Source organism: Carcharodon carcharias, chromosome 3, assembly GCF_017639515.1.
Source record: "Carcharodon carcharias isolate sCarCar2 chromosome 3, sCarCar2.pri, whole genome shotgun sequence".
NCBI lineage: Eukaryota > Metazoa > Chordata > Chondrichthyes > Lamniformes > Lamnidae > Carcharodon > Carcharodon carcharias.
The window spans coordinates 54,627,504-54,651,513 of NC_054469.1; the positions used below are offsets into that span (position 1 = coordinate 54,627,504).

The 24,010-nt window shown below is 41.4% G+C and overlaps 1 protein-coding gene across 12 annotated transcripts in view; it reads left to right on the forward strand.

Moving 5' to 3' along the window:
- The first annotated feature begins 4,097 nt into the window (after positions 1-4,097).
- The window catches only part of abi1a (abl-interactor 1a), a 107,852-nt gene continuing 87,939 nt past the window's right edge, over positions 4,098-24,010 (forward strand). For 11 of the 12 annotated variants that reach the window (XM_041184637.1, XM_041184640.1, XM_041184646.1 and 8 more), the window contains exon 1: positions 4,098-4,294. In XM_041184637.1, the coding sequence (XP_041040571.1) occupies positions 4,178-4,294 (117 nt within the window). In that variant the 5' untranslated portion in view covers positions 4,098-4,177. Of the gene's footprint in view, positions 4,295-13,988; positions 14,118-24,010 lie in introns of all 12 variants that reach the window. The other variant, XM_041184642.1, reaches the window with a different exon arrangement.

The following is a 24,010-nucleotide window of genomic DNA, read 5'->3' on the forward strand; positions in this document are numbered from 1 at the left end:
TGTGCAATTTTAATAATGTTGAATTAACACAAAGTGGTGGAGGTATGTGCTCCACTGAGTGCCCTCTTCACTTATTTGTCTACATCATAATGCTGATAGTTTATTGGAAAGCAAGCTATAGAATTGCCACTACAATCACTTTATAATCCTCCATGGGTGAAATTGTGTTTGTAATTGCTACCAATTCAGAAATCTTTCCTCTACTGTACAAGTGACTGTATCTCAATGACAAATGACTGTTATTGCTTATTGTATCCTACTAAACAAAGGGAAATGACAGTCAGCAGATTAAGACACTCTCCCACTCACTTATGCATCCTCCCACTCACTTATGCATTGAATCAATCATTTCACTTCTAAAACATTGATATTTTTTATTGTAAATTCTTTGAAAAAAATTCCATTTTTGAATGGAATTTAATGTCTTGTAATGACTTGCATCCTATTATTAAGTTGATGAGTGACCAAACTTTTTGAGATACTTGGGACCACCCCACCCCACCCTGCCATAGTACTTCCAGACACTGAAACCACCCAAAAATACATCTAGATCCTGACACCCCATTCCTGTACCGTCAGACCCTGGACCTTCTACCCAGAGTTCCCAGGTCCTAAGAATGCCACCAATGCTGATAAGAATGTGTTCCTGACAAAACTACTTGGCATAAGATCACTTTACTTATAGAACTAATAAAGCAATGCCATGGGAAATCTGCTTGTGTCTCAGGTGTTGTTGCTTATTTCTAAGTCAGGATCCTGTATGACTTGAAGGGAACTTGCATGTGGTTGTGTTCCCATGCATCTGCTGCTATTGTTTTTCTAAGTGGTAGAAGTCGCGAGTTTGGGAGTTGCTGTGGTCCATCTGATAAATGGTGCAAATTGCAACCAAGGTGTATTGCTGTTGTGGAGTGAATGTTTAAGGTGATGCCAGTTAAGTGGATTGCTTTGTCCTGAATATTGGTGGGAGATGGTGGCATAGTGGTATTGTCACTGGGCTAGTATTCCAGAGACCCAGGGTAATGATCTGGTTCAAATCCCACCATAGCAGATGGTGAAACTTGAATTAATAAAAATCTGGAATTAAAAGTCTGATGATGACCATGATACCATTGCCGATTGTTGTAAAATCCTATCTGATTCACTAGTGTCCTTTAAGAAAGGCAATCTGCCTACATGTGACTCCAAATCCACAGCAATGTGGTTGACTCTGAATGAATTTTTAAAAAATATTGAGTTTCTTAAGTCTTTTTGCAGCTGGACTTGTCCAGACACTAACTTTGTAGGGAATGGAAGGAATCTGGGGAGTCAAGAGGTGAATCACTTATCACAGGATAACCAGCCTTTGTTGTGCTCTAGTTGTCACAGTATTTATATGACTGGTCCGCTTAAGTTTCTGATTGTGTAATCAGTGCTGAAATGAAGTGTAAAATAAAATAAACGGTAACTGCAGTGTTGGCATAAAACTGAAGGCAAAACAGAAAAAACACAATTGGGGAGAATGCAACAAATTGTGTGGTATATGAGCATCTGAGTACATTGTGTTCACAGGTACCCTTGAGGCCTTCAAAGACTGGGCACCATGGAGCCTGGAGGGTAAAGTGGATTCTCGGCGTAATATTGTTATCTAATGTTCTATGTTTCCTGTGTTTGATGCTTTAGTTCCTCATTAGTTGTGGCCTTCCAACGAGAAAAGGGATGCTTTTTGCTTGCTGACTATGGTGTTTGCTTATGGTTTTACTGAAAAAGGCATCATAGGAGGATTGGAGAATTGCAAACATTACACCCTTGTTCCAAAAAGGGTGTAAGCATAAGCCCAGAAACTACAGGCCAGTCAGTTTAACTTCGGTGGCAGGGAAACTTCTATAAACAATAATTCAGGACAAAATTAATGGACAAATGTGGGTTAATTAAGGAAAGCCATCATGGATTTCTTAAGGGAAAATCATATTGAACTAACTTGCTTGAGTTTTTGAAGAGGTAACAGAAAGGGTTAATGAGGACAATGCTGTTGATGTGGTGTACATGGCCTTCCAAAAGGCATTTAATACAGTGCTGCTTAAGAGACTTGTAAGAAAAGTTATAGCTCATGGAATAAAAGAGACAGTAGCAACATGGACACAGAATTGGCTGAGCGTCAGAAAACATAGATTAGTGATTAATGGCTTTTCATGATGAAGGAAGGTTTGCAGTGGAGTCCCCCAGGGACCTTCGCTTTTCCTGATATAAATTAATGACCTAAACCTTGGTGTTCAGAGCACAATTTCAAAGTTTGTGGATGATACGAAGCTTAGAAGCATTGTGAACTGTGAGGAGGATACTGTAAACCTTCAAAAGGACATAGACAAGTTGGTGGAATGGGTAGACAGTTGACAGATGAAGTTCAATGCAGAGAAATGTTAAGTGATTCATTTTGGTAGGAAGAACATGGAGAGACAATATAAAATAAAGGGTGCAACTCTGAAAGGGGTGCAGGGCCAGAGGAACCTGGGTGTATTTGTGCATAAATCATTCAAGGTGGCAGGACAGTTTGAGACTGCAGCTAATAAAGCATATAGTATCTTGGGTTTTATTAACAGGGTATAGAGTACAAGAGCAAGGAGTTTGTACAAGCTGCAAATGTTACTCAAAGAGTAAATTCCTGTTGGCAAGAGGGTGCTGATCAGTAGCATGGTAGTAATGTCACTGGACTAGTAATCCAGAGGCCTCGGCTAATGCTCTGGGGACATGGGGTCAAATCCCACCATGGCAGCCAGTAGTAAATCTGGTCTTAAAAAGTTAGACCGTGACAACTATTGAGGGGAGGTGGTGGCGCAGTGGTTTTATCACCATACTTTACTTGAGATACCCTGGGTGATGTGCTGGGGATCTGGATTTGAATTCCACCACAGCAGATGGTGAATTTGAATTCAATGAACAAAAAATCTGTAATCTGTAATGATGGCTATGAAACCATTGTTGTAAAAAACCCCTCTGGTTCACTAATGCCCTTTTGGGAAGAAAATCTGCTGTCCTTAAAAATAAAATGCCCTCCATACTGGTCTAGCAAGCCATTTCAAGCCAAGTCAGTTCTCAAGGGCAATTAGCGATGGGCAATAAATGCTGGCCTAGCCAGTGATGCCCACATCCCATGAATGAATATAAAAAAGGAGAATTACCAGAACCTGGGCTGTGTGGCTGATTACTGAAAGAACACCCATGTCCAGGTAAAATTTGGCAGGGGAGCCAGCTCTGTGGTGGGCGGGGCGGAAAAGGAGGGAGAATTGCAGCAACTCCCCGGCCCTGTCCCGGACAGTAGTTCAGCTTCAGCTGGAGTATTGCATCTAGTTCTGGGTGCTGCACTTTAGAAAGGATCTGAAGGCATTAGAGGGGGTGTAGAAAAGATTCAAGAGAGAGGTTCCAAGGTTGAGGAATTTCAGTTATGGAGATAGATTGGAAGTTAGGACGGTTTTACTTAGAGAAAAGAAGGTTGAGATAAAGGTATTCAAAATCATGACGATTCTTTAAAGAGTAGATAGGGAGAAACTGTTCCCAATCGTGAATGAGAGGGCATAGGTTTTAAGTAATTAGGTAAAAGAAATAAAAGTAATATGAGGAAAAACATTTTCACCCAGCAAGTGGTTAAGGTTTGGAATGCACTGCCTGAGAGTAGAAACAAAAAAACTGCGGATGCTGGAAATCCAAAACAAAATCCAAAACAAAAATCCCGAAGGGTCATGAGGACTCGAAACGTCAACTCTTTTCTTCTCCGCCGATGCTGCCAGACCTGCTGAGTTTTTCCAGGTAATTCTGTTTCTGCCTGAGAGTAGGTTCAGTTTAAGCATTCAAAAGGGAATTGCGACTGTGATCTGAAAAGCAAGAATGTGGAAGATGATGGAGAGAAGGCCGGGGAATGGAACTAGGTGAGTTCCGGGAGCCTGAGCAGGGTCGATGGGCCGAATGGCCGCCTTTGGCGCCGTAACGATTCGATGAAACACGCTTGAAGATGTCAGGTGCCACTTGGTCATTATGGACAAAGGACTACAATCCCCAGAAATCCTTCCGCCTAGGGGGGAGGTGAGAGGTCATGGCGGGGCGGTGAGAGTGAGGCTTGGAATCCCAGAGTGCCCTGCGCGGTTGGGAGGGAGTAACCAGGGCGGTCGCGAGTGGGGAGTAATAAAGCGATGCAGAAAGATGTAAGATGGCAGAGCTGCAGATGTTACTCGAGGAGGAAATCCCCGCCGGCAAGAGGGCGCTGATAGAGAGTTACCAGAACCTGGGCCGCGTGGCTGATTACTGCGAGAACAACTATGTCCAGGTAAAAGTCGGCAGGGGAGCCGGCTCCGCGGCGGGCGGGAGGGAAAAGGAACGAGAGCGGCGGCGGTACCAGCAGCACCGCCAGCGGCAGCAACTCCCTGGCCCTGCCCCGCTCACAAAACGGCCCTGCCCCGCTCACAAACCGTCCCAGCGGCCAGCTTTCTGCCTGCCTGCAGGCTGGGCCCGACAGTGAACCTCCCACCCCTTCTTTCCACACACCCCCTTCCCTTCGGCCCCTCACCCACGGGTCGGCCGGACAATCGCCTTCACCTCCCCTCTGGGCCTCGGCAATTATCCGGTCCCGGCCCAGGGTTGACTCTCTCTTTCTCTCTCTCTCTGTTTTAAACTCACTTTGTGAAAGAGTCGTGTACCGCTGGGTTTACTATCACATTTGAGCTCCTGTCTGTCTGTGTGTTTGTGTCCCGGAGGGTGTGCCGCTCTTTCTGACTCATGTGTGTTCCGATTCCTGGGGCAAATCGGCGGGACTCTCTTCCCAACAATTTCCCCTCTTCTCCCCCCGGCTGCGGCGGCGCCTGCTCTATAATTTCAATTAGTGATTTTATTAACAGCTTTTGTTCTTTTGAGGCAAGCTCTTCCTCTCCGCTTTGTTTTTATTCGGTCGGATGTACAGCTTTCGAAGAGAATCCAGGGGATCTTTACATTGATCGATTCTCTGTATGTGATATAAAATTCGTTGTTTCTTTCTTATTATCTGCCTGAAAGCTGCGATCGGTACTGTTTTTTTATAATTCGAAATACTGGAAAGATTTCTGTCTCAATTGAGCAACGTTCGCCTTGCCTGTGTTGGGCAACCTTGGGGAAATTTTGAAGGGAAGAAGCGTCCCCGAGACTTGTTTCGTGTGAAACCAGTTTTTGAGCCGATCTTGTTCCGACAGGAGAAGGTTCGTCCCGCCCCCCCCCAAATATGAGATTGTTTTCAAATCGTCGCTCTTTTTATCTTGGTAAATTCCTCGGGAATGTGGGTGTTGGAACTCCCTGTTTGGTCGGTGTGTGTAGTTCTGCCTTACTTCGAGGTCGCCAGTAACAGGATGAGATGCCGAACTCCGCCCGGGAGTTAGTTTGATGCGCCAAATACGTAGGAAGCCCATGTAGCATTTGTTTTTTCCCCAGACGGAAATATGACATTCAAATAAAAGGCAGACAGAAGTTGCAACACGTAGTCCAACTTGTCAACTGTTAGGGCTACAATAGACATTACTTCTAAAATTTATTAGAACGCTTTGTAAACACTTTTGTAGGAATATCAAGGCTTGTACGTATATTTATAATTGAGACCTTTTGCTCACTTTCTATATGGTCTGGATACACTTAATTTTTGTTTTAAGTTTTATAACTGGCTTATCGCAAAGTTAAGGTGACTGAGTCCATTTGACCTATCGTACCTCAATTCAGGATTTTATTTCTATGGCGCCAAGTGCCTGCTGTATTACTCCAGTTTTCGTGTGGTCCAGAACATCTTTGACTCTTGAACTTTACATAAAGAAAGGGATCAGGAAACATTTTAAGTTGTTTGACCAGTTTGAAACTATTGCTGCTTGTATTGCGGTCGTGGTTTAACTTTAAACAGAACATTATACCTAATAGCATACATCTCAGATTGCTGCTACCATCTCCCAGTTCATCTCCTTTCAGGTCTGCAGTCCAGTTCTTTTCTCTAGGGGTAAGGCTATGGAAGTATTTGAACACCTCAAATGACAATTTTAAAATTGAATCATTGGGCTGGGAGCTTATATAGGTTAGCAAAGACAAAACTGATGGGTGAATTCGTCTTATTTAAAATATAAGCATCAGAGGTTTGTCTGAGCTTAAGTCTATGGAGGATAGAAAATGGAACGTGGCCAAAGCAGCTTTTGGAATAGACATGTCTTGAGGTAACAAAAGCCAGTTTTCAGTAGCAGATAAACTAGGGCAGGGATGTTAGAGAGGTTGAAGTATATTGGAAAAAGATCAGATTCTAATGAACATCAAGTTTGTGAATAAAAACAAAAAACTGCAGATGCTGGAAATCCAAAACTAAAACAAAAATACCTGGAAAAACTCAACAGGTCTAGCAGCAGCGACGGAGAAGAGCAAAGTTGAGGTTTTGAATCCTCATGACCCTTCAACAGAACTAAGTAGAAATAGGAAAGGGGTGAAATATAAACTGGTTTGGGGGGTGGGTGTTGTTGGGACAAGCAAGCAGTGATAGGAAGAGATAACCAAAAGATGTCACAGACAAAAGAACAAAGAGGTGTTGATGGTGATATCTAAAAGAATGTGCTAAATAAGATTGGAGAGCAGGACAAGTAAGGTAGGCTCTAGTGGGGTTGGGGTGAAATAACCGATGGATGGAATACATTTAAAGATAATGGAAATAGGTGGGAAAAGAAAAATCTATATAAATTATTGGGGAAAAAAAGGGAGGGGGAAGAAACGGAAAGGGGGTGGGGATGGAAGAAGGAGTTCAAGATCTAAAGTTGTTGAATTCAATGTTCAGTCTGGAAGGCTGTAAAGTGCCTAGTCGGAAGATGAGGTGCTGTTCCTCCAGTTTGCGTTGGGCTTCACTGGAACAACGCAGCAAGCCAAGGACAGACATGTGGGCAAGAGAGCAGGGTGGAGTGTTAAAATGGCAAGCGAGAGGGAGGTCTGGGTAATGCTTGCAGACTGAGTGAAGGTGTTCTGCAAAGCGGTCACCCAGTCTGCGTTTGGTCTCTCCAGTGTAGAGGAAACCGCATTGGGAGCAACGAATGCAGTAGACTAAGTTGGGGGAAGTGCAAGTGAAATGCTGCTTCACTTGAAAGTAGTGTTTGTGCCCTTGGATGGTGAGGAGAGAGGAAGTGAAGGGGCAGGTGTTGCACATTTTGCATTTGCATGGGGAGGTGCCGTAGGTGGGGGTTGAGAAGTAGGGGTTGAGAAGTAGGGGCTGATGGAGGAGTGGACCAGGGTGTCCCGGAGGGAACGATCCCTACGGAATGCTGCCGAGGGGGTGAAGGGAAGATGTGTTTGGTGGCGTCATGCTGGAGTTGGCGGAAATGGCGGAGGATGATCCTTTGAATGCGTCTGATTCAGCTTAAGTACCTAGGGAGGGGTTTGTTATACTTGCCAGTCACTTAAGCAATATATAATCTTTTGCAGGCTCCTTACATACTCTTCCTCAGCTTGCTTTTCCATTGGCTTTGTATCTTCAGCACAACTGGTACATTACACTTGGTTCCCCTCATTGAAGTAGATTGTAAATAGCTGAGGCCCAAATACTGATGTGTCTGGCACTTCACTGAGTTACATCTTGCCATCCCAAACACAACCTGTTAAATTCTGTTGAAGGGTCATGAGGACTCGAAACGTCGGCTTTGTTCTTCTCCGCCGATGCTTCCGAGCCTGCTGAATTTTTCCAGGTAATTCTGTTTTTATTTTGGATTTCCAGCATCTGCAGTTTTTTGTTTTTAGCTCTACCCATGCTGATACATTGCCTTTAATCTCACGGTCCTAATTTTATGGAACAAATACTTCAGTGACACCTTACCAAATGCCTTCTAAAAGTACAAATATACTACATTGGCAGGTTTTCCCTTAACTACCCTGATAGTTACACTCTCTTAAGGTAGCCAAACATGATTACCCTTTCATGAAACCATGTTGATTCCACCCTAATCAGTGATTTTCTTGAGCTCTGTTGCCAAGTCCTGAATAGTTAATTCTAGCATTTTTTTTTTTACTGGTCCCAGTTCATATCCCCACATTCTGCTAAAACGTACATTTGCTACTGTTGTGTTTTTCAGTTGTACTTGCCATATTCCCTTTAATACCAGCTACTGAAATTTTGAGAAACCTTGTTTTTGACATTTGCATACATACAATCACGCACAAACCACCACTGCACTCGAATACTTCCTCCGAATAACACCAGTAAATTTGTCACACTAGTTGCTGTTTCATATATCCATTGTTACAGGGGTTGCTATTTCTAAGATGTCCTCTACCTGTAACGCTTGCCTAGAACTAGAGATATTCCATATGAATTATCTCAATACCAGGCTATTTTGCAGGATAGTATGTTTAGTCTTGGACATATTATAGCCCTTCCTCTTTTCTTGCATACGTTGTTTAACTTTAGTCTGTTTGACCTATAAATTGCCTATTGTTATGGTACTATTCCTGATTTTTTTCTCTTGAATTTCTTTATCTTCTGTAAGGTAAATCTATATCCAGCTCATAAATTCTTTCACTTTAGGATTAGACAATTCACTGAGTTTCTCAATTCGATTTTGTTTAAATTTTCGTATTCAGACATAGGATGAGTATTTTACAATATTGTGGCTGAAAGTTCCCCCTTTACTTATAGTCCACTGCAGGTGACCAGTTTGTGTAGTTGAATGTCAGTTGATCAAGCTGCTGCTTCTGTCCTTTTCCCTTCTGTGGGATATACTGGAATACTCCTTTCGAATGAGGCGGGTGGCAGTTAGTCAAATATACTTTATCCATCGGCTTCAAAACACTGCCCATTTACCCCTCTGATATTCTTTGCAGTTTCCACCCCCAGCAGTTGTCAACCCTTTTGTGTCTCTTATCAGAATAGGTGCCTGCAAGTCCTGACTATGTATTACTAGTTGGATGTTAATTTGCTTATCAGCAGTTTCATCCTGCAGGCAAACATACCACTGATCACCAGGTTGGTTGACTTCCTGTCTGCACAGAATATACACTATGCTGATCACAGAATGTCTTTGCCTTTGATGCTATACCTCCTTGGAAGGCTTGCTGGATCTTTTGGTCAAACCATGCCCAGTTTTGATTGGTCAAGTTGCACTTGCAAGTCTTGGCCAATCAAATTTGATTGTGACTGCATCTTTATACTTTATTGCTTCTGCACATGCTCCAAATTGAGTATATTACGTTCCTTTCTTAATTCTAACCAAATGTTTTTTAAAACCATTCCCCATCTTAGTCATGCAACCTAGTGCAGTAATTGAGTCCATGAACACCACTGCATGAATGCTGCTCCATTTCTGTTGAATAGATTTTTACCAGAAATGTTTGGCTCTCTTTTCTGCCATGGCCTGACCAACATTTAAATGTTATGTTATAACCCCTATAGCAATTTGGGTTGGTAGATTGGCAGCTTTATTTATGTCACATGATTGAAACAGGTCCATGGCAGTGCTATACTGTATTGGAAAGATGAGTTAATTTATGTAATCTAGTTCTGGAATCTAATAGTAAATACATTGCATGGCATTTACAGCACAAGTAGGCCATTTAGCTCAATAGGTCTACATTAATGCTCCATCTGAGTCTTCTCCCACCCTTCCATCTAATTCTACCTACATATACTTCCATTCTTCTCCCTTTAATGTATCCATCTAGCTTCCCTTTAGATTTATCTATGCTAGTCGCATGAACTACTTCATGTGGTACTGAATTCCACATTATAACCACGCTCTGGGTTTTTTTAAAAAGCCTCTCCTGAATTCCTTATTGAATTTATTAGTGATTATCTTATTTCTGGCCTCTAGTCTGGTCTTCCATGTAAATGGAAACATTTTCTCCTTATTAAATCCTTTCATGAAAATGAATGTCAGGTCACACCTGGGCCTTCTCTTTCTGGAGGAATGAGCTCCAGTCTGTTCAAGTATTCCTGAAGTGTATAACCTCTTGGTATCATCCTCCTGTGTCCCATATCCTTTTTTCTAATGGAGAAAAGAACTGTCCACAGTACTTACAAGTGTGGTCTAGCCAAGGTTTTATTCAGGTTTGACATAATGCCTCGATTCTATCCCTTTAGACACTAATCCCAGTGCTTGGAACAAAATCCATAAGTAACTTGGATCCTAAATCATATTATTGGTCTGTCAGGCACTGACTTCCCTGCTGTGTCCACTGGATATGGGATGGCCACCCAGGCACAGGCAAGGCCAGCAGAGGCAGGCAATGAGAATGTGCTCACTAAATAAAGCTTGGAGTTCTTTTTTCTTTCATGGGATGTGGGCATTGCTGTCAGAGCCACCATTTGTTGCCCATCCCTAAATATTCCATCCAAGGGCAATTCAGAAGGCATTTTAAGAGTCAACCACATTGCTGTGGGTCTGGAGTCACATGTAGGTCAGACCAGGTAAGGATGGCAGATTTCCTTCCCTAAAGGACATGAGTGAACCAGTTACAACAGTAGATAGTTTCATGGTCACCATTACTGAGATTAGCTTTATATACCAGACATATTAATTGAATTTAAATTCCGCTGGCTGCTTTGAATCAGTCTCTCCAGAGCAATAGCCTCAGCCTCTGGATTCCTGGTCCAGCGATAGTACCATTACAGCACTATCTCCCTGTCCCCGGTTTGATTGTTTGGCCATATCTTGCAGTGGAATAATGTTTTGTGGTGTTGATCTTGTCCCATTGAAATGTAGCTGCTTCATAGTTTCTCTCTTGCCATGGCTCCCACGGTGACTCAACTAAGTATGGTGTCCATTACTTCAATTATATAGACTAGACTAGGAAGGTTCCAGATCTGCATTTTTGATGTGGTTAGTTGGCATTTTTGGCCCTCAGTTCAGAAGGAAAATTAGCTAGGGCTTGTACTTTATTTGCTTTTCAGCTACCTCTGCTTCAGATGCACATGCTTTGTTATTAGGTAGGAATAGATGCAATGACTGCTGCAATGCCCCAGCTAATCACATAATTTGCCAATGCTTCTTGAGGTTGGGTGACTTGCTATCTAGGGTAATATGGTTGTGCTAGGTCCTGAAGGTCAATTAACATCCATGGAGCCATACTTTATAGAAAAGTTAATATCTTCTGTATAGAAAGGAAGAGAACTTTTGATATGCTATTGGGATGCTGACTTGAACCTTGGCAGTTCATGTGCTTAAGGTATTCTCATAATGCTGTTGATTAGGCAGTTCCAGGATTTAAGCTCAGCAAAAATGAAGGAAAGGAATTATGGCCAAGTCAGGATGGTGTGAGAGTTGGGGGTCATTGTGTTCCCTGTGAGGAACTGTCAAACTCAGATTTTGCAGTGCATTCTGTGGATGGTACTTGATTGCAGCCGGGGTGTGGTGCTGCTGAGGTAGTGAATGTTTAAAGTAATGAAGGGACTACTGATCAAGAATGTTGCTTTGTCCTGAATGGTGTTGAGCTGCTTCATTGGTCCAGCTGCATCCATCCAGGAAAGTGGAGAGTATTCCATTTCACTGCCTTGCCTTGTAGGCTGTGGAAGGGTTTTGAGAAGCCAAGTGGTGTCCCAGTTGCTGCAGAATACCCTGCCTCTGACATGCCCTAATCTCCATGGCACTTGTATGATTATGAGCTTGAAACTATGACCATTGGTGAATCCCAGGGTGTTGATAACTGATTTAGTAATGCTGTTAAAACTTGAGCAACTTTCACTTTGTTGTGAGTCAAAGGGAGTGGATATTCTTTATGGATAACAAGGGGCATTTGACTCCAGGAACATCGAAATGTGATCCTGTCCTTTTTTACCTAAAGTCTTCATGCATTTGAGGCATCAGTGGTAAGTAGCAATCCTGGCTGTTTCCCCCACCCCCAATCCAACTCAGCTGTACTGAGATCAGTTGTAGTTCTCCTGTTGCTGGCTAACTGAGGTCTCCTAGCAATGTACAGATGAGGAAACTGTTCAATCATTATGCCCACTATAATTTGATTTGATACGGTTACATTTCATTATTTCAAATTTGACTTTAATTGAACAATATTGAATGGCATAACAAAATACAGGTAATGTTTGTTAATTGATTTGATATTGAAATAAACTGTGCAATTGTTCAACTGCTGTCCAATTCTGCTATCTAATTATTAGCTGCTGTGATTGGTCATTGCATGGCTCTAGAAATTCTAATGTACTTTGGATTCGTAATGACCACACCCCCTAAAGCAGTCAGTTTTGATGCTTTCAGCCTGGTATATGTAGAGTAACTTTTTTTTGAAGTGACTGACAGATTATGTGTGTGAAATTTCAGTTCATGTTTGTGTTTCTCGGATGTTGGAAAAATTGCTGTTTGGTATAAGAGCAAATATAGCACAGGGAAAGTTGGTTGGACAGGAAACAAATGGTTAGGTTAATTGATTGCAATAGAGTTTGAAATTGTCCATCTTGGAGGTGATGCAATTTCTTTCCACTTGGTGTTTTTAAAATATGCATGTGAATTGGTTGCGGCCATAGAGAGCACTCTATCAAAGCTTGTAGAAGCTTCAAAAGTAAGGGTATTTTGGCAGTGGGCTAGAACTTAAGATGATAAACGGCTTAAATTTGATACAAGAGAGGGAGGAAATGTGCTTTATGTGGCGGGGAGGGGGTTGGGGGCGGAATCTGAATGATAGTTCAGAAGTTACAAACCCAACCAGTTTGGGTTAAAAATCCATTGGGGCTATCAATCCTTGCTAGTTCATGTTCAATGCTTGCACATCAGTCCACGTGTCACAGTAAAAGGCAAGCTTAGGCAGGACAGAAACCTGCTATAGAGCAGAGGGGTTTTGCTGACTTGTGGAGGCCTTTGATGTCAAACTCTGCTGTAGTTTGCAGAATATATTCTGATCATGAGCTTGTTGGCGTTTAGTTTTGAGCTTTGGGAACTAAAAATGGGTGAATGTGCATTGGTTTGCCAACCCAACAGTGATTAATAAAACTGGCAGCAGATGTGGTGTCAGTTTAGAACCCATAAAGTTTTGGTTTGCAGTTATGATTTTAACAGTTGATATTAGGACTTGGTTCATTTCTGTCAACTATGCTGTAGAAATCCAAGTTTTCAGTTTTATTTTAGGAAATTATTTCATGTAGGTACTAATTTCCAAGTGTCTTAAATCACTGAACTGATTCATTTTAGGTATTTCAAATGTATATTTTCTATATGTTGACTGAGGAATTTAGAACTTTGATTTCTAAGAAATAATTTAGATTTCTTGATAATAGTAGAATTGGAATGCTTATCCAAATTTCACTGTAAAATGGAGCTGGAAATTGATTGTCCAGCATAGAATCTTTTATTGTACATTAAAAGAATGATTCCCTTCTAACATGTTTATAGTTCATTTGTTTTTCCACTTTAAAAACTCTTACTTTTGCTGTGCTGTGATCTTGATTGTCAAGTGTGTGATCATCCACAGAGGTACAGCAGAATTTGACATTTACTTCCTTTGCAGCTCACAGTTTCAATATAGTCACAGTTCAGTGTCCAAGCCAAGCTACTGCAGCAACTTTGCAGGATTTAAGCTCCATATGTGATTAGTATGCTGCAGAAACCTAGGCTTTGTATTTTGAAGCTGCTTACGTTAGTGTGGGGCTGCTTTGGTTTATGTTGCATAGGCTCAGCTGAGCCTCATCTGCAGTCTATACATAAGCTATAGATTGAGCTAGTGGTACAGAGGAGTTAGTAATCAGATGATTACAATTCCAGTGCCAGTGTCTATATTCATACTATTTAAGTAAGTGCTAGCAATAAACCAGCTTTTGGTTTGATTTTAAAATGTGCTATCATCATTGGTTTCAAGATTGGGTAATTTTTGCTAGAGATCTTGGCATGATATATTTAAATGTTTTTGAAGTTCACACAATGCTTCGAACGAGTGGAGAAATGCATTAGTGTAATATCTTTGGAAATTTAGACTTTTCTATTATTGGTTTATCAATACAAGCAGGGGAAGGACAACATATAATTTTTGCATTATGCTTTATGTGCTTACAGTGAAGACAGATTTGTCATTGGGGGAATCCGAATCCTGTGCTTAGCTAACCAACTACTGATGGAAAATTGTCCTATAAAAGTTGTAAAATCTCATTGAGCCAAATTCTATGCAAACTCATGATGCTACAGGTAGAATTCTACATGCATTGTATTCTAAGATTGCTTTTATCCTGCTTGTCATTGCCCTTATTTAGTGTATTGCTGCACTGATTTAGTGTATTGTCTTATAAGAAAAATCACGTTTGATTTAAAAAGCTTCAATGTGTAATTGCAGTCAATACTACCAGTGACAGATTTGTAACTGCCAGCCCTTTTAGTGTTATGCAGCTCAAAATACTCTTTCTAAACATCTTTGAAAATGGAAATGACTCATCTGTATTCTAAAATATAGCCGTATAATTAGTAATAGTAAGAATTTTCTCAGGTACCAGTTAATTACCGAAATCCTGCAGACAGTGATGCCTGCTTTTTTTAAAATTCATTCATGGGGTTTGGGTGCCAGCATTTATTGCCCATCCAGAGGGCATTTAAGAGTCAACCACATTGCTGGAATCACGTAGGCCAGACCAGTTAAGGACAGCAGATTTCCTTCCCTAAAGGACATTGGTGAGCCAGATGGGTTTTTACAACAGTTGGCAGTGGTTTCACAGTCATCATTGGACTTTTAATTCCAGAATTTTATTAAGTTCAAATTCCACCATCTGTTGTGGTGGGATTAGAACCCAGTCCCCAGCATTATTCTGGGTTTCTGGATTACAAATCCAGCGACAATACCACTATGCTATCATCTCCCTGTCGTTTCTTTTGTCCCTTCTCCCAACTCCAAACATTAACCATGAATTAGGCAGCAGCAACTTGCATTCATATAGCACTTTTTAAATTTAAAATTATCCGACTTGCTTGAAAGGAATACAATTGAACAAAATTTTTTAATACCAAACCACATGAGATGTATGGTCAGGTGACCAAAGGCATAGCCAAAATAAAACAGTACCTACTGATGTGCTTTCTTTCTGCATCAAGTACATCAGAGCCATCCGATGGGACATTGGCTATCGTGATTGGATCGTTGTTAACTGTGTCGTGCAAACTTGTAGATGGGCCAGAGGCCACCACTTTTGTACTTAATCAGCCACCCGCCCCTGCAAAACCCAAAACAAAATGTCCATTGTTAGATGTGATTCCATGATTGGACAGCACTAGTTGAACAATCCTGTGTGCACCAATAGGTACTCTAACAGCCAATTTAAGATCATCAGTTGAGCTTGTAATGTGGCTCATTTATGTTGGCTAGAAGTGACATGCATTCATACGCAAGAACCCATTCTCTGCAAACAAAAGGAATATGTTTGAGCCTTGCACCTTTTTAGACTTAGCAGAGGCTATAGTTACCCTTTTTTATCGAGGCCATGCCTTGGCCAATCAGTCAACTTGCCAATCGATCGGCAACCTTTTTCTCCTGCATATAAATTGTGATCATTTGAAATTTGGTATTCTTGAATTTGTCCTGCTGAGTACAAAATTGAAAGCTTTGGCAATTTTTTTTTTTCTATTTATTCATGGGATGTGTGTTGCTGGCAAGGCCAGCTTTTGTTGCCCTCTGCTAATTGCCCTTGAGCATGTGTTGGTGAGTTGCTTGCATCACCTCTAGACTCATCTTTTTCTTAATTGTCCCATTACTGCTTGCTTTTCCTTCAGGCAGGAACCCATTTGTCACTTAATCTTTTGTCTTCCAACCTATCAGACCTTTCCTGTTTGTTCTCTCCCTGACCCCCACCATCCCCTTCGTTGCCTCTGTACTTAAAACCTGTTAGATTTCTGACTTTGCCCAGTTCTGATTGAAAGTCATTGACAGAAACTGTTAACTCACTCTCTTCACAGATACTGTCTGACCTATTGAGTATTTATTTCCCACATCAGTATTTTGCTTTTGGTTTATGCAGAGAGAGGTTTTAGGCAGCGTCTTAATGGAGGAGAGAGTAGTCACAAGTTTAGGGAAGGAATTCCAGAGCTTACGAGCCTGAGCAGCTGAAGGCATGTTACATATAGTGGACTCGTTAAAATACAGGATTTGTAAGGGGATAGAATTGGAGTAATGGTAGCGGTACCTGAAAGGTTAACTCTCTGTTTCCAGGTGCTGCATGACTTGAGTATTTGTGGTATTTTCTGAATTTCAGACCAAGTTGTGTCTTGAATTTTGGTTTTGAAAGAAGGATGTTTTTCTCATTTACAGGATGTGGGTGCCGCTGGGTAGGCCAGCATCTGTTGCCCATCCCTAATTGCCCTTGAGAAGATGGTAGTGGGCTGCATTCTTGAACCACTGCAGTCCATGTGGTGTAGGTACACCATAGTGCTGTTAAGATTTACTCTGGTTTTTATTGAATATCTTTTTTCATACCTTTTGAGGAAGCATCTTGCAGAAAATGTAAGCATTATTAGAATATGTTTATATTTCACAACTGCTATATTTGTTTGTTTTTAGTTTGCTCCTTTTTTTAGACATTGTAGTTTTGAGTTCTGCAAGCAGCATTCAATCTGAATTGGGAGGGAGGTGAAGAAACTCAAGATACGTCCCTTCTTCAGGAGAAGGAAGAGGAGGACTTGTTGGCAAGTTTTGCGTGGGGGTTTAAACCGAGTCTGACATTGTGCTGCTTCTGGAATAGGCAAGTGAAACAAGAATTAATGGGCTCTGAAATGTGTGTGTGTGTGTCACAACTAACTTTTTTCAAGCATATAAGGAGAACAATCAAAGTAAGGCTTGGATGATTAGACTTAGTTCATGGCTAAGTTAGACTTAGCAGAGGGTATAGTTACCCTTTTTTATCGAGGCCATGCCTTGGCCAATCAGTCAACTTGCCAATCGATCGGCAACCTTTTTCTCCTGCATATAAATTGTGATCATTTGAAATTTGGTATTCTTGAATTTGTCCTGCTGAGTACAAAACTGAAAGCTTTGGCAATTTTTTTTTTTCTATTTATTCATGGGATGTGTGTTGCTGGCAAGGCCAGCTTTTGTTGCCCTCTGCTAATTGCCCTTGAGCATGTGTTGGTGAGTTGCTTGCATCACCTCTAGACTCATCTTTTTCTTAATTGTCCCATTACTGCTTGCTTTTCCTTCAGGCAGGAACCCATTTGTCACTTAATCTTTTGTCTTCCAACCTATCAGACCTTTCCTGTTTGTTCTCTCCCTGACCCCCACCATCCCCTTCGTTGCCTCTGTACTTAAAACCTGTTAGATTTAGTGCCATGAACGCTTTTAATCACAGAAAATCTTCAAGGACTTGGGACATCCTGGAAGAATGTGTTTTAAAAGACACTGTCCTTTAAAGGGTTAATGCAGGACTCTTATTCCTGGAAATATCATCATTTTACAAAGGGTAATTAAGCAGTTGAAAAAAGGCTATAACTTCTTGACTCCAGTGGACTGTGTATAAAGCAGATCTCAGGGTCTTTATGGCTTAAAAAAACTGCTTCAAGACTCTTTTAAAAGTAGGTTTTGGTGGTTCCTTGAGAAGGAAGATGGCAGCTTTTTGGAGCCCAGAGCCAGTCTACAGCTGGAACTGAAATGCTCGACGTGCTGGGGTAGGGTACTCTCGAGTATTCCATGAGTCCACCTGAAAAGCAGTGCCAAAGTCAATGATTGTTTTGTGGATCTGTGCTGAGACCAACCATGTAACCCAGATGCCATATCAAGATCTTCACCATCTATCCCTTGCCTTTGAACCATTGACTTTTAATCTTTTGCCGAATCCCTCCATTTCTTCTACTTTGAGTTTTTTAAGACATTTAAAAAAACATTTCTTTCATGGGATGTGGATGCCGCTGGCTAGGCCAGCATTTATTGCCCATCCCTCAATGCCTTTTTTAGAAGGTGGTGGTGAGCTGCTGCCTTGAACTGCTGCAATCCATGTGGTGTAGGTACAGCCACAGTGCTGTTAGGGAGGGAGTTCCAGCGACAGTGAAAGAGTGGCGATTTTATTTCTAAGTCAGGATGGTGAGTGGCTGCTGGTGGTGGTGTGCCCATGCATCTGCTGCCCTTGTCCTTCCAGATGGCAGTGGTCATGGGTTTGAGAGTTACTGTAGTGCACCTTGTAGATGGTACACACTGCCGCTATGCACTGGTGGTTGAGGGAGTGAATGTTTGTGGATGGGGTGCCAATCAAGTGGGCTACTTTGTCCTGGATGGTGTCAAGCTTCTTGAGTGCTGTTGGAGCTGTACTCATCCAGGCAAGTGGAGAGTATTCCATCACACTCCTGACTAGTGCCTTGTAGATGGTGGACAGGCTTTGGGGAGTGAGGTGGTGAGTTACCTGTCGTAGGATTTCTAGCCTCTGACTTCTTGTAGTCATAGTATTTATATGGCTAGTCCAGTTCAGTTTCTGGTCAATGGTAACCCCCCAGGATGTTGATAGTGGGGGATTCTGTGGTGATAATGCCATTGAATGACAACTTTGTTTCTGTGAGAGAGAGACTTGGGATATCTTGAAAGAGTAATCAACATAATTTCATAATCCTTATTGTGTTGATGAGCTTTGCTCTTCTATTTGATAACCTGGTTTTATAATAAACTAAGTTTGTTTATAGAAAGAAGCCTAGTTCAAGTCTTTTTTTCTGGGTGCCAGTAGTGAAAGTAAACAATTAGCCACATGGGTGAGTAAATTAAACTCTTAAACTGATGGTGCGATCTGTGGAGTAGTGGGGCTAGATCAGCTGCACACCCTTCCTATCCTTGTAACAAGTGAATAAGGAAGGTTAAACAGTTCAGAAAGGTGAATCAAGAAAATTGGTTTATTGTCATGAAGGAGATAGCTCCGTCATGCTGTTTTTATGACAAAATTGCAATCACCAATCATTTAAATTTCTGTAGCATTCTGCATTTTTGCATTTTATAATTTTGCACAGCACTTTAGCAGAGATTATAGAGACCATTGATCTTATGTCAATTAATTGAAGCATTGGCTTTCAAAATATTGTCAACTACACCTGAACTGTTAATGATGCCAAACTGCAACACTTCGAAATGGCCAAATTGCTTAATCCATGTTACAACACCAATTATGCAATAATTTTACCCTGGGCATAATTGTAGCTCAAAGGGAAATGTAGAAGACAGCTAAACAAATATATTAAACTTCAAAGTGAATTTCAGTTTAGATCAACTTGTTTTTGTTGTTAAAAGCCTCTGGGTAGCAGTCTGTACATGCTTATTTCTACTTAACGTTCAGAATAGTGTGTAGAGCAACTTTTAAGCTATTGGTGCACTTACTTATTTCAAGAATTGAAGGTGTTCATTATCTTTCCATAGCTATACTTGTGAAAAGGTTGGTACGGTTTGTTAAAAGATGGTATTTTGGTAGGATTTGTTTTATGACCAAAGTCTTGCTTAATTTGAGAAGCATTTATAAGATCATAAATAGGAACAGTAGGCCATTTGAGCCTGTTCTGCCATTCAATAAGATCATGGCTGATCTGATTGTGGGCTGAACTCCACTTTCCTGTTTGCACCTTCATAACCTTTTGACTCCCTTGTCAATCAAAAATCTGTTTAACTCAGCCTTAAATATAATCAGTGACCTAGCCTCCGGACTCTAGTGACTTTAAGAAGTTCACCCTCTTCTCCCTCTTTTGAGAGACCCCTTATTTTTAAACAGGTGCCTAATCCTAGATTTCCCCCACAGAGGAAACACCCGCCCCGCATCTGCCCTGACAAGTCCCCTCCAGAATTTTTATATTTTAATCTTATAGAAACATATAATTTTCAGGTTTGCGTGTAATTTATGTCTGTGCAAGGAGTAGTACTGCAGCTCTAGGAGAACTAGGTTAAGCAAAACGAGGTTTTTTTTGGAGTGAAACTAACCTCGTAAAGTACCTGCAACTTTTAAAAGTTAGTGAGCTAACGTACAGATTCGAATTTTTGGAACATGTCATGATCTCTTTGACTTTATGCTTAGAGTAGTGTAAAAATTGCAGAGCAGCGGTTGGAACTCTCTGCCCACGAGGGTAGTGGAAGCAGAAACAAACAGTGATTTTAAAAAAAGGAAATTTGATGGGCAATTGAAGGAAGTAAACCTGCAGGGGGTTATGGGGATTGAGCGGGTGAATGGGATTGACTGGATTGCTCCTGAGGGAGCTGGCATGCACTCATTGGGCCGACTAGCTTCCTCTTATACAAAAATCCAAAACAAAAACAGAATTACCTGGAAAAACTCAGGTCTGGCAGCATCAGCGGAGAAGAAAAGAGTTGACGTTTCGAGTCCTGTTGAAGGGTCATGAGGACTCGAAACGTCAACTCTTTTCTTCTCTGCCGATGCTGCCAGACCTGCTGAGTTTTTCCAGGTAATTCTGTTTTTGTTTTAGCTTCCTCTTATGCTGTGAATGACTCTCTGACTGAGGTGAGAGCTCGAAGCTAAACAGTAACATTATAAAATACATGTTATCTGTAATGAGGGCAGTTTCAGTGATCACTTTACAGCTAAACATGTACCAGCAGCTATGACTCAGTGCTGTCAGCTTGAATAGAAACAAAGGGAACCAGTAAATTGTGCAATCTTAATTAGAAAATAGTGTCAAATAAGAGAAATGATTGACTCTTTGATTTTGTCATGAGTTCTCTTTTATTTCATAGAAGTAAGATGACATTCTAAATGCTGAGCAATGCATTAAATGGAACTATAGTAGTAGAGCACCATACTTGGTAAAATGGCATAGCTGTGATAGTCTTGGGTCTCCCACTGCTGCCTCCAGTTTTTTCCTGCACTTGGGCAGCATCCAAGTAGTGGCAAATACCAGCCGTGTTGCTACTACATAACAGTAGAATGAAACAGCTACCTTCACCTGTTGCTGAAATGTTGCTCAAAGCTTGATGCTGAAATAGGGCACAACAAAGGCGTCCTGCAGGATAATGGCTACCCTGATCAGATGATTTCACACTGTATAACATGCAAATTCATGAACGGGCCTAAGGCTGTCACTTTCAGCCCTGAAAATGCCCAGTGTACGTGAGATTATCCTGGAAGGGCAAGGCACCTCAAACATTTAAGCAACAGGTGAAGCTAGCTGTTTCATGCTTCTACTATGCAGTAGCAACACGAGTGGTATTCACCATTAACAGGATGCTGCTGTCAAACCAAAAAGACGTTCTGCCTATCACATAAATAAGTAATTGTGATATTTGAATTTCAGTGCCAGTGTGATGCTAGGTATGTAGACCGTACATCCCAAAGACTGGCGGATTGTATCAATCAGCATATCCCAGCCGCCATTTGCAGTGGGCAGGGTAAAGACCGTATGCAACCAGCCTGTGCTTACAAAGCTCAAAACAATGTCCAACATTAGGTGTGATTCTGTGATTGGACAACATTGCTAAATAATCCTCGATGTGCCAAGAATTATGCTGACAACCAATTTAAGATTCAGTCAGTCTTCCAGTGTGGTGTATTTCTGCTGCATATTAATACTCAGGGCCCTGTTCTTTGCAGACAGAAAGGACATGTACACACACTGCACCTGTTTCAGCTAACAAAATAAATGACAGCCATTCCCCTGAGGAATGAGTCAGCCAATGTCTCGACCAGTCAGAGTCAAACTGCCTGATTTAAATTTCAGACGATGCTTGGCAGTTAACTGTCAGTCACCATCACTGGTGCATTCTCCATGGCAATGCTACTTGACAGCCAATCAGTGCTCTCAACGTACAGTATAAATTGTTGCTTCCCCCTTATTGGTATTCTTAAGTGTCCTAATGAGTGCAAGATGAAAAGCTTCAGCAAAAACTCTTGAGAAATGCTCAAGTTCTGTACTACCGTATGACTATTTTAAAAAGTTTTTGGATTGAAGATAGTGCTGTGCTGTATTTGCTTGATTTATTGAGTCAGGTTTGTGAAAAATTAGTTGCACACCATTGAGTTGTGCGCTTGCTTATGATGGCAAGTGCAGCAATCATTGTTTAATATACATACAAACATATGAATTTAGGAGTAGGCCCCTCGAGCCTGCTCCACCATTCAATAAGATCATGGCTGGTCTGATTGTAACTTCAACCCCACATTCCTGCCTGCCCTGATAGCCCTTCATTCCCTTATCAAGAATCCATCTAGCTCTCCCTTAAAAATATTCAAAGATTCTATTTCCACTTCCTTTTGAGGAAAAGAGTTCCAAAGACTCACGACCCTCAAAGAAAATTTCTCTTCTTCTGTCTTAAATGAACGATCCCTTATTTTTAAACCATGACCCCTAGTTCTAGATTCTTCCACAAGAAGAAACATCCTCTCCAACATCGACTCTGTCAAGACCCCTCAGGATCTTGAAAGGTTTCAACCAAGTTGCCTCTTACACTACTAAATTCCAGTGGGTACAAGCCTAACCTGGCCAACCTTTCCTCAAGACAACCTGCCTTTCCCTGGTTTTAGTCTAGTAAATCTTCTCTGAACTGTTTCTGACATATTTACACCTTAAATAAGGAGACCAATACTGCACACATGCCCTGTATAACTGAAGCATAATCCACTTTTGTTATCAGTGCCCCTCACAATAAACGATAATCTATTAGCTTTCTTAATTACTTACTATACCTGCATACTCGCCTTTTGTGATTCATGCAGTAAGACATCATTCCCTCTGAATCTGAGCTGTGCAAATTCTTGCCATTAGCATAATATTAGGGGGAGGCGGTGGCAATGGTATTGTCAGTGGACTGGTATTCCGGAGACCCAGGATAAAGCTCTGGGGGTCCAGATCCAAACCCCACCATAGCAGGTGGTGAGATTTGAATTCAATAAAAATCTGATGACCATAAAACCATTGTCAATTGTCATTGTCCCTTAGGGAAGGAAACCTGCTGTCCTTACCTGGCCTGGCCTACTCCAGACCCAGAGCAATGTGGTTGACTCTTAAATGCCCCCTGAACAAGGGCAGTTAGGGATGGGGAAAAAAATGCTTTCTTTTATTCTTCCGGCCAAAATAGGCAATTTCACGTGCTCACGTATACTCCATTTGCCTGATATTTGGCCGCTCACTTAACCTATCTTTGTAGCCTCCTTACATCCTCTTCACGTTTACTTTTCTACCTGTCTTTGTCGTCAGCAAATTTAGCAACCATATCTTTGGTCCCTTCATCCAAGTCATTTGTATTCATTGTAAGAAGCAGAGGCCCTGGCACTGATTATTGTGGCTAAGTTTAATGAGTGGCCTAACCTGTTGATAGGTCTTGTTAACTACCTTCATGTGTCTTTCTGTTAAGCTCGTTGTGGGAGCTCTGTGTAACAAGGTGCAACTGAAACTTTTTCCCTTTGATCTGAGTTACTTATCCATCCACTTCTGTGAAATGGCAGTGTTTTACTCTGTTTTTGAGAACAGACTGCTGTTAGGTTGTGCGAGTCCACCAACTGTTTCCTTCCTCAAACAAGTTGTAATGTGTCCTTTCGAGGAGGAGCCATGGGTGTGCAATAGAACAGTACCATTTTACAATCTTTGTGTAGCACGAAGAATGAAGTTGTCTCCCCATTTGGCAGTTGCCTTGAGCAATTCGCATGTCACCAGGTCTGCAAACATCTAGCAAGTTGCTGAATAGGAGCAGAAATTGCAAACTGTTGTTCCTTTTTCAAGCACGACGACTTTGAAGAAAACTATAGGATGCTTGGCTCAGCTAACCTGGTACAGATCGACGATCAAACTTGGGATTGCAGTCAACTTGGCAACCTGCTCACTTTGCCAATTGAAGTCGTACTTCATCATCATCAATCCAGAATTGGGCTTCAAAGCTCAACAGTGAGAAGTGCCAACATTTGTGACTCTTAAATGGGTCTGATTTGGGCAAAACCATATTTCAAAACGCTTGATGAATTTTTTATTCATATGACGTGATATTTCGCACTAAAGAATTCTGAGAGATTTGAAAAATTAACCAGGTGGATGTGATGGTAGAGATTTGGTTGTGGCCCTAATCCCACTGAACACTTATTTGATAGTGGGGCGGAGGTTGGTTTGACATTTATTTGGTACATTTTTGAGTGTTTAATACATTG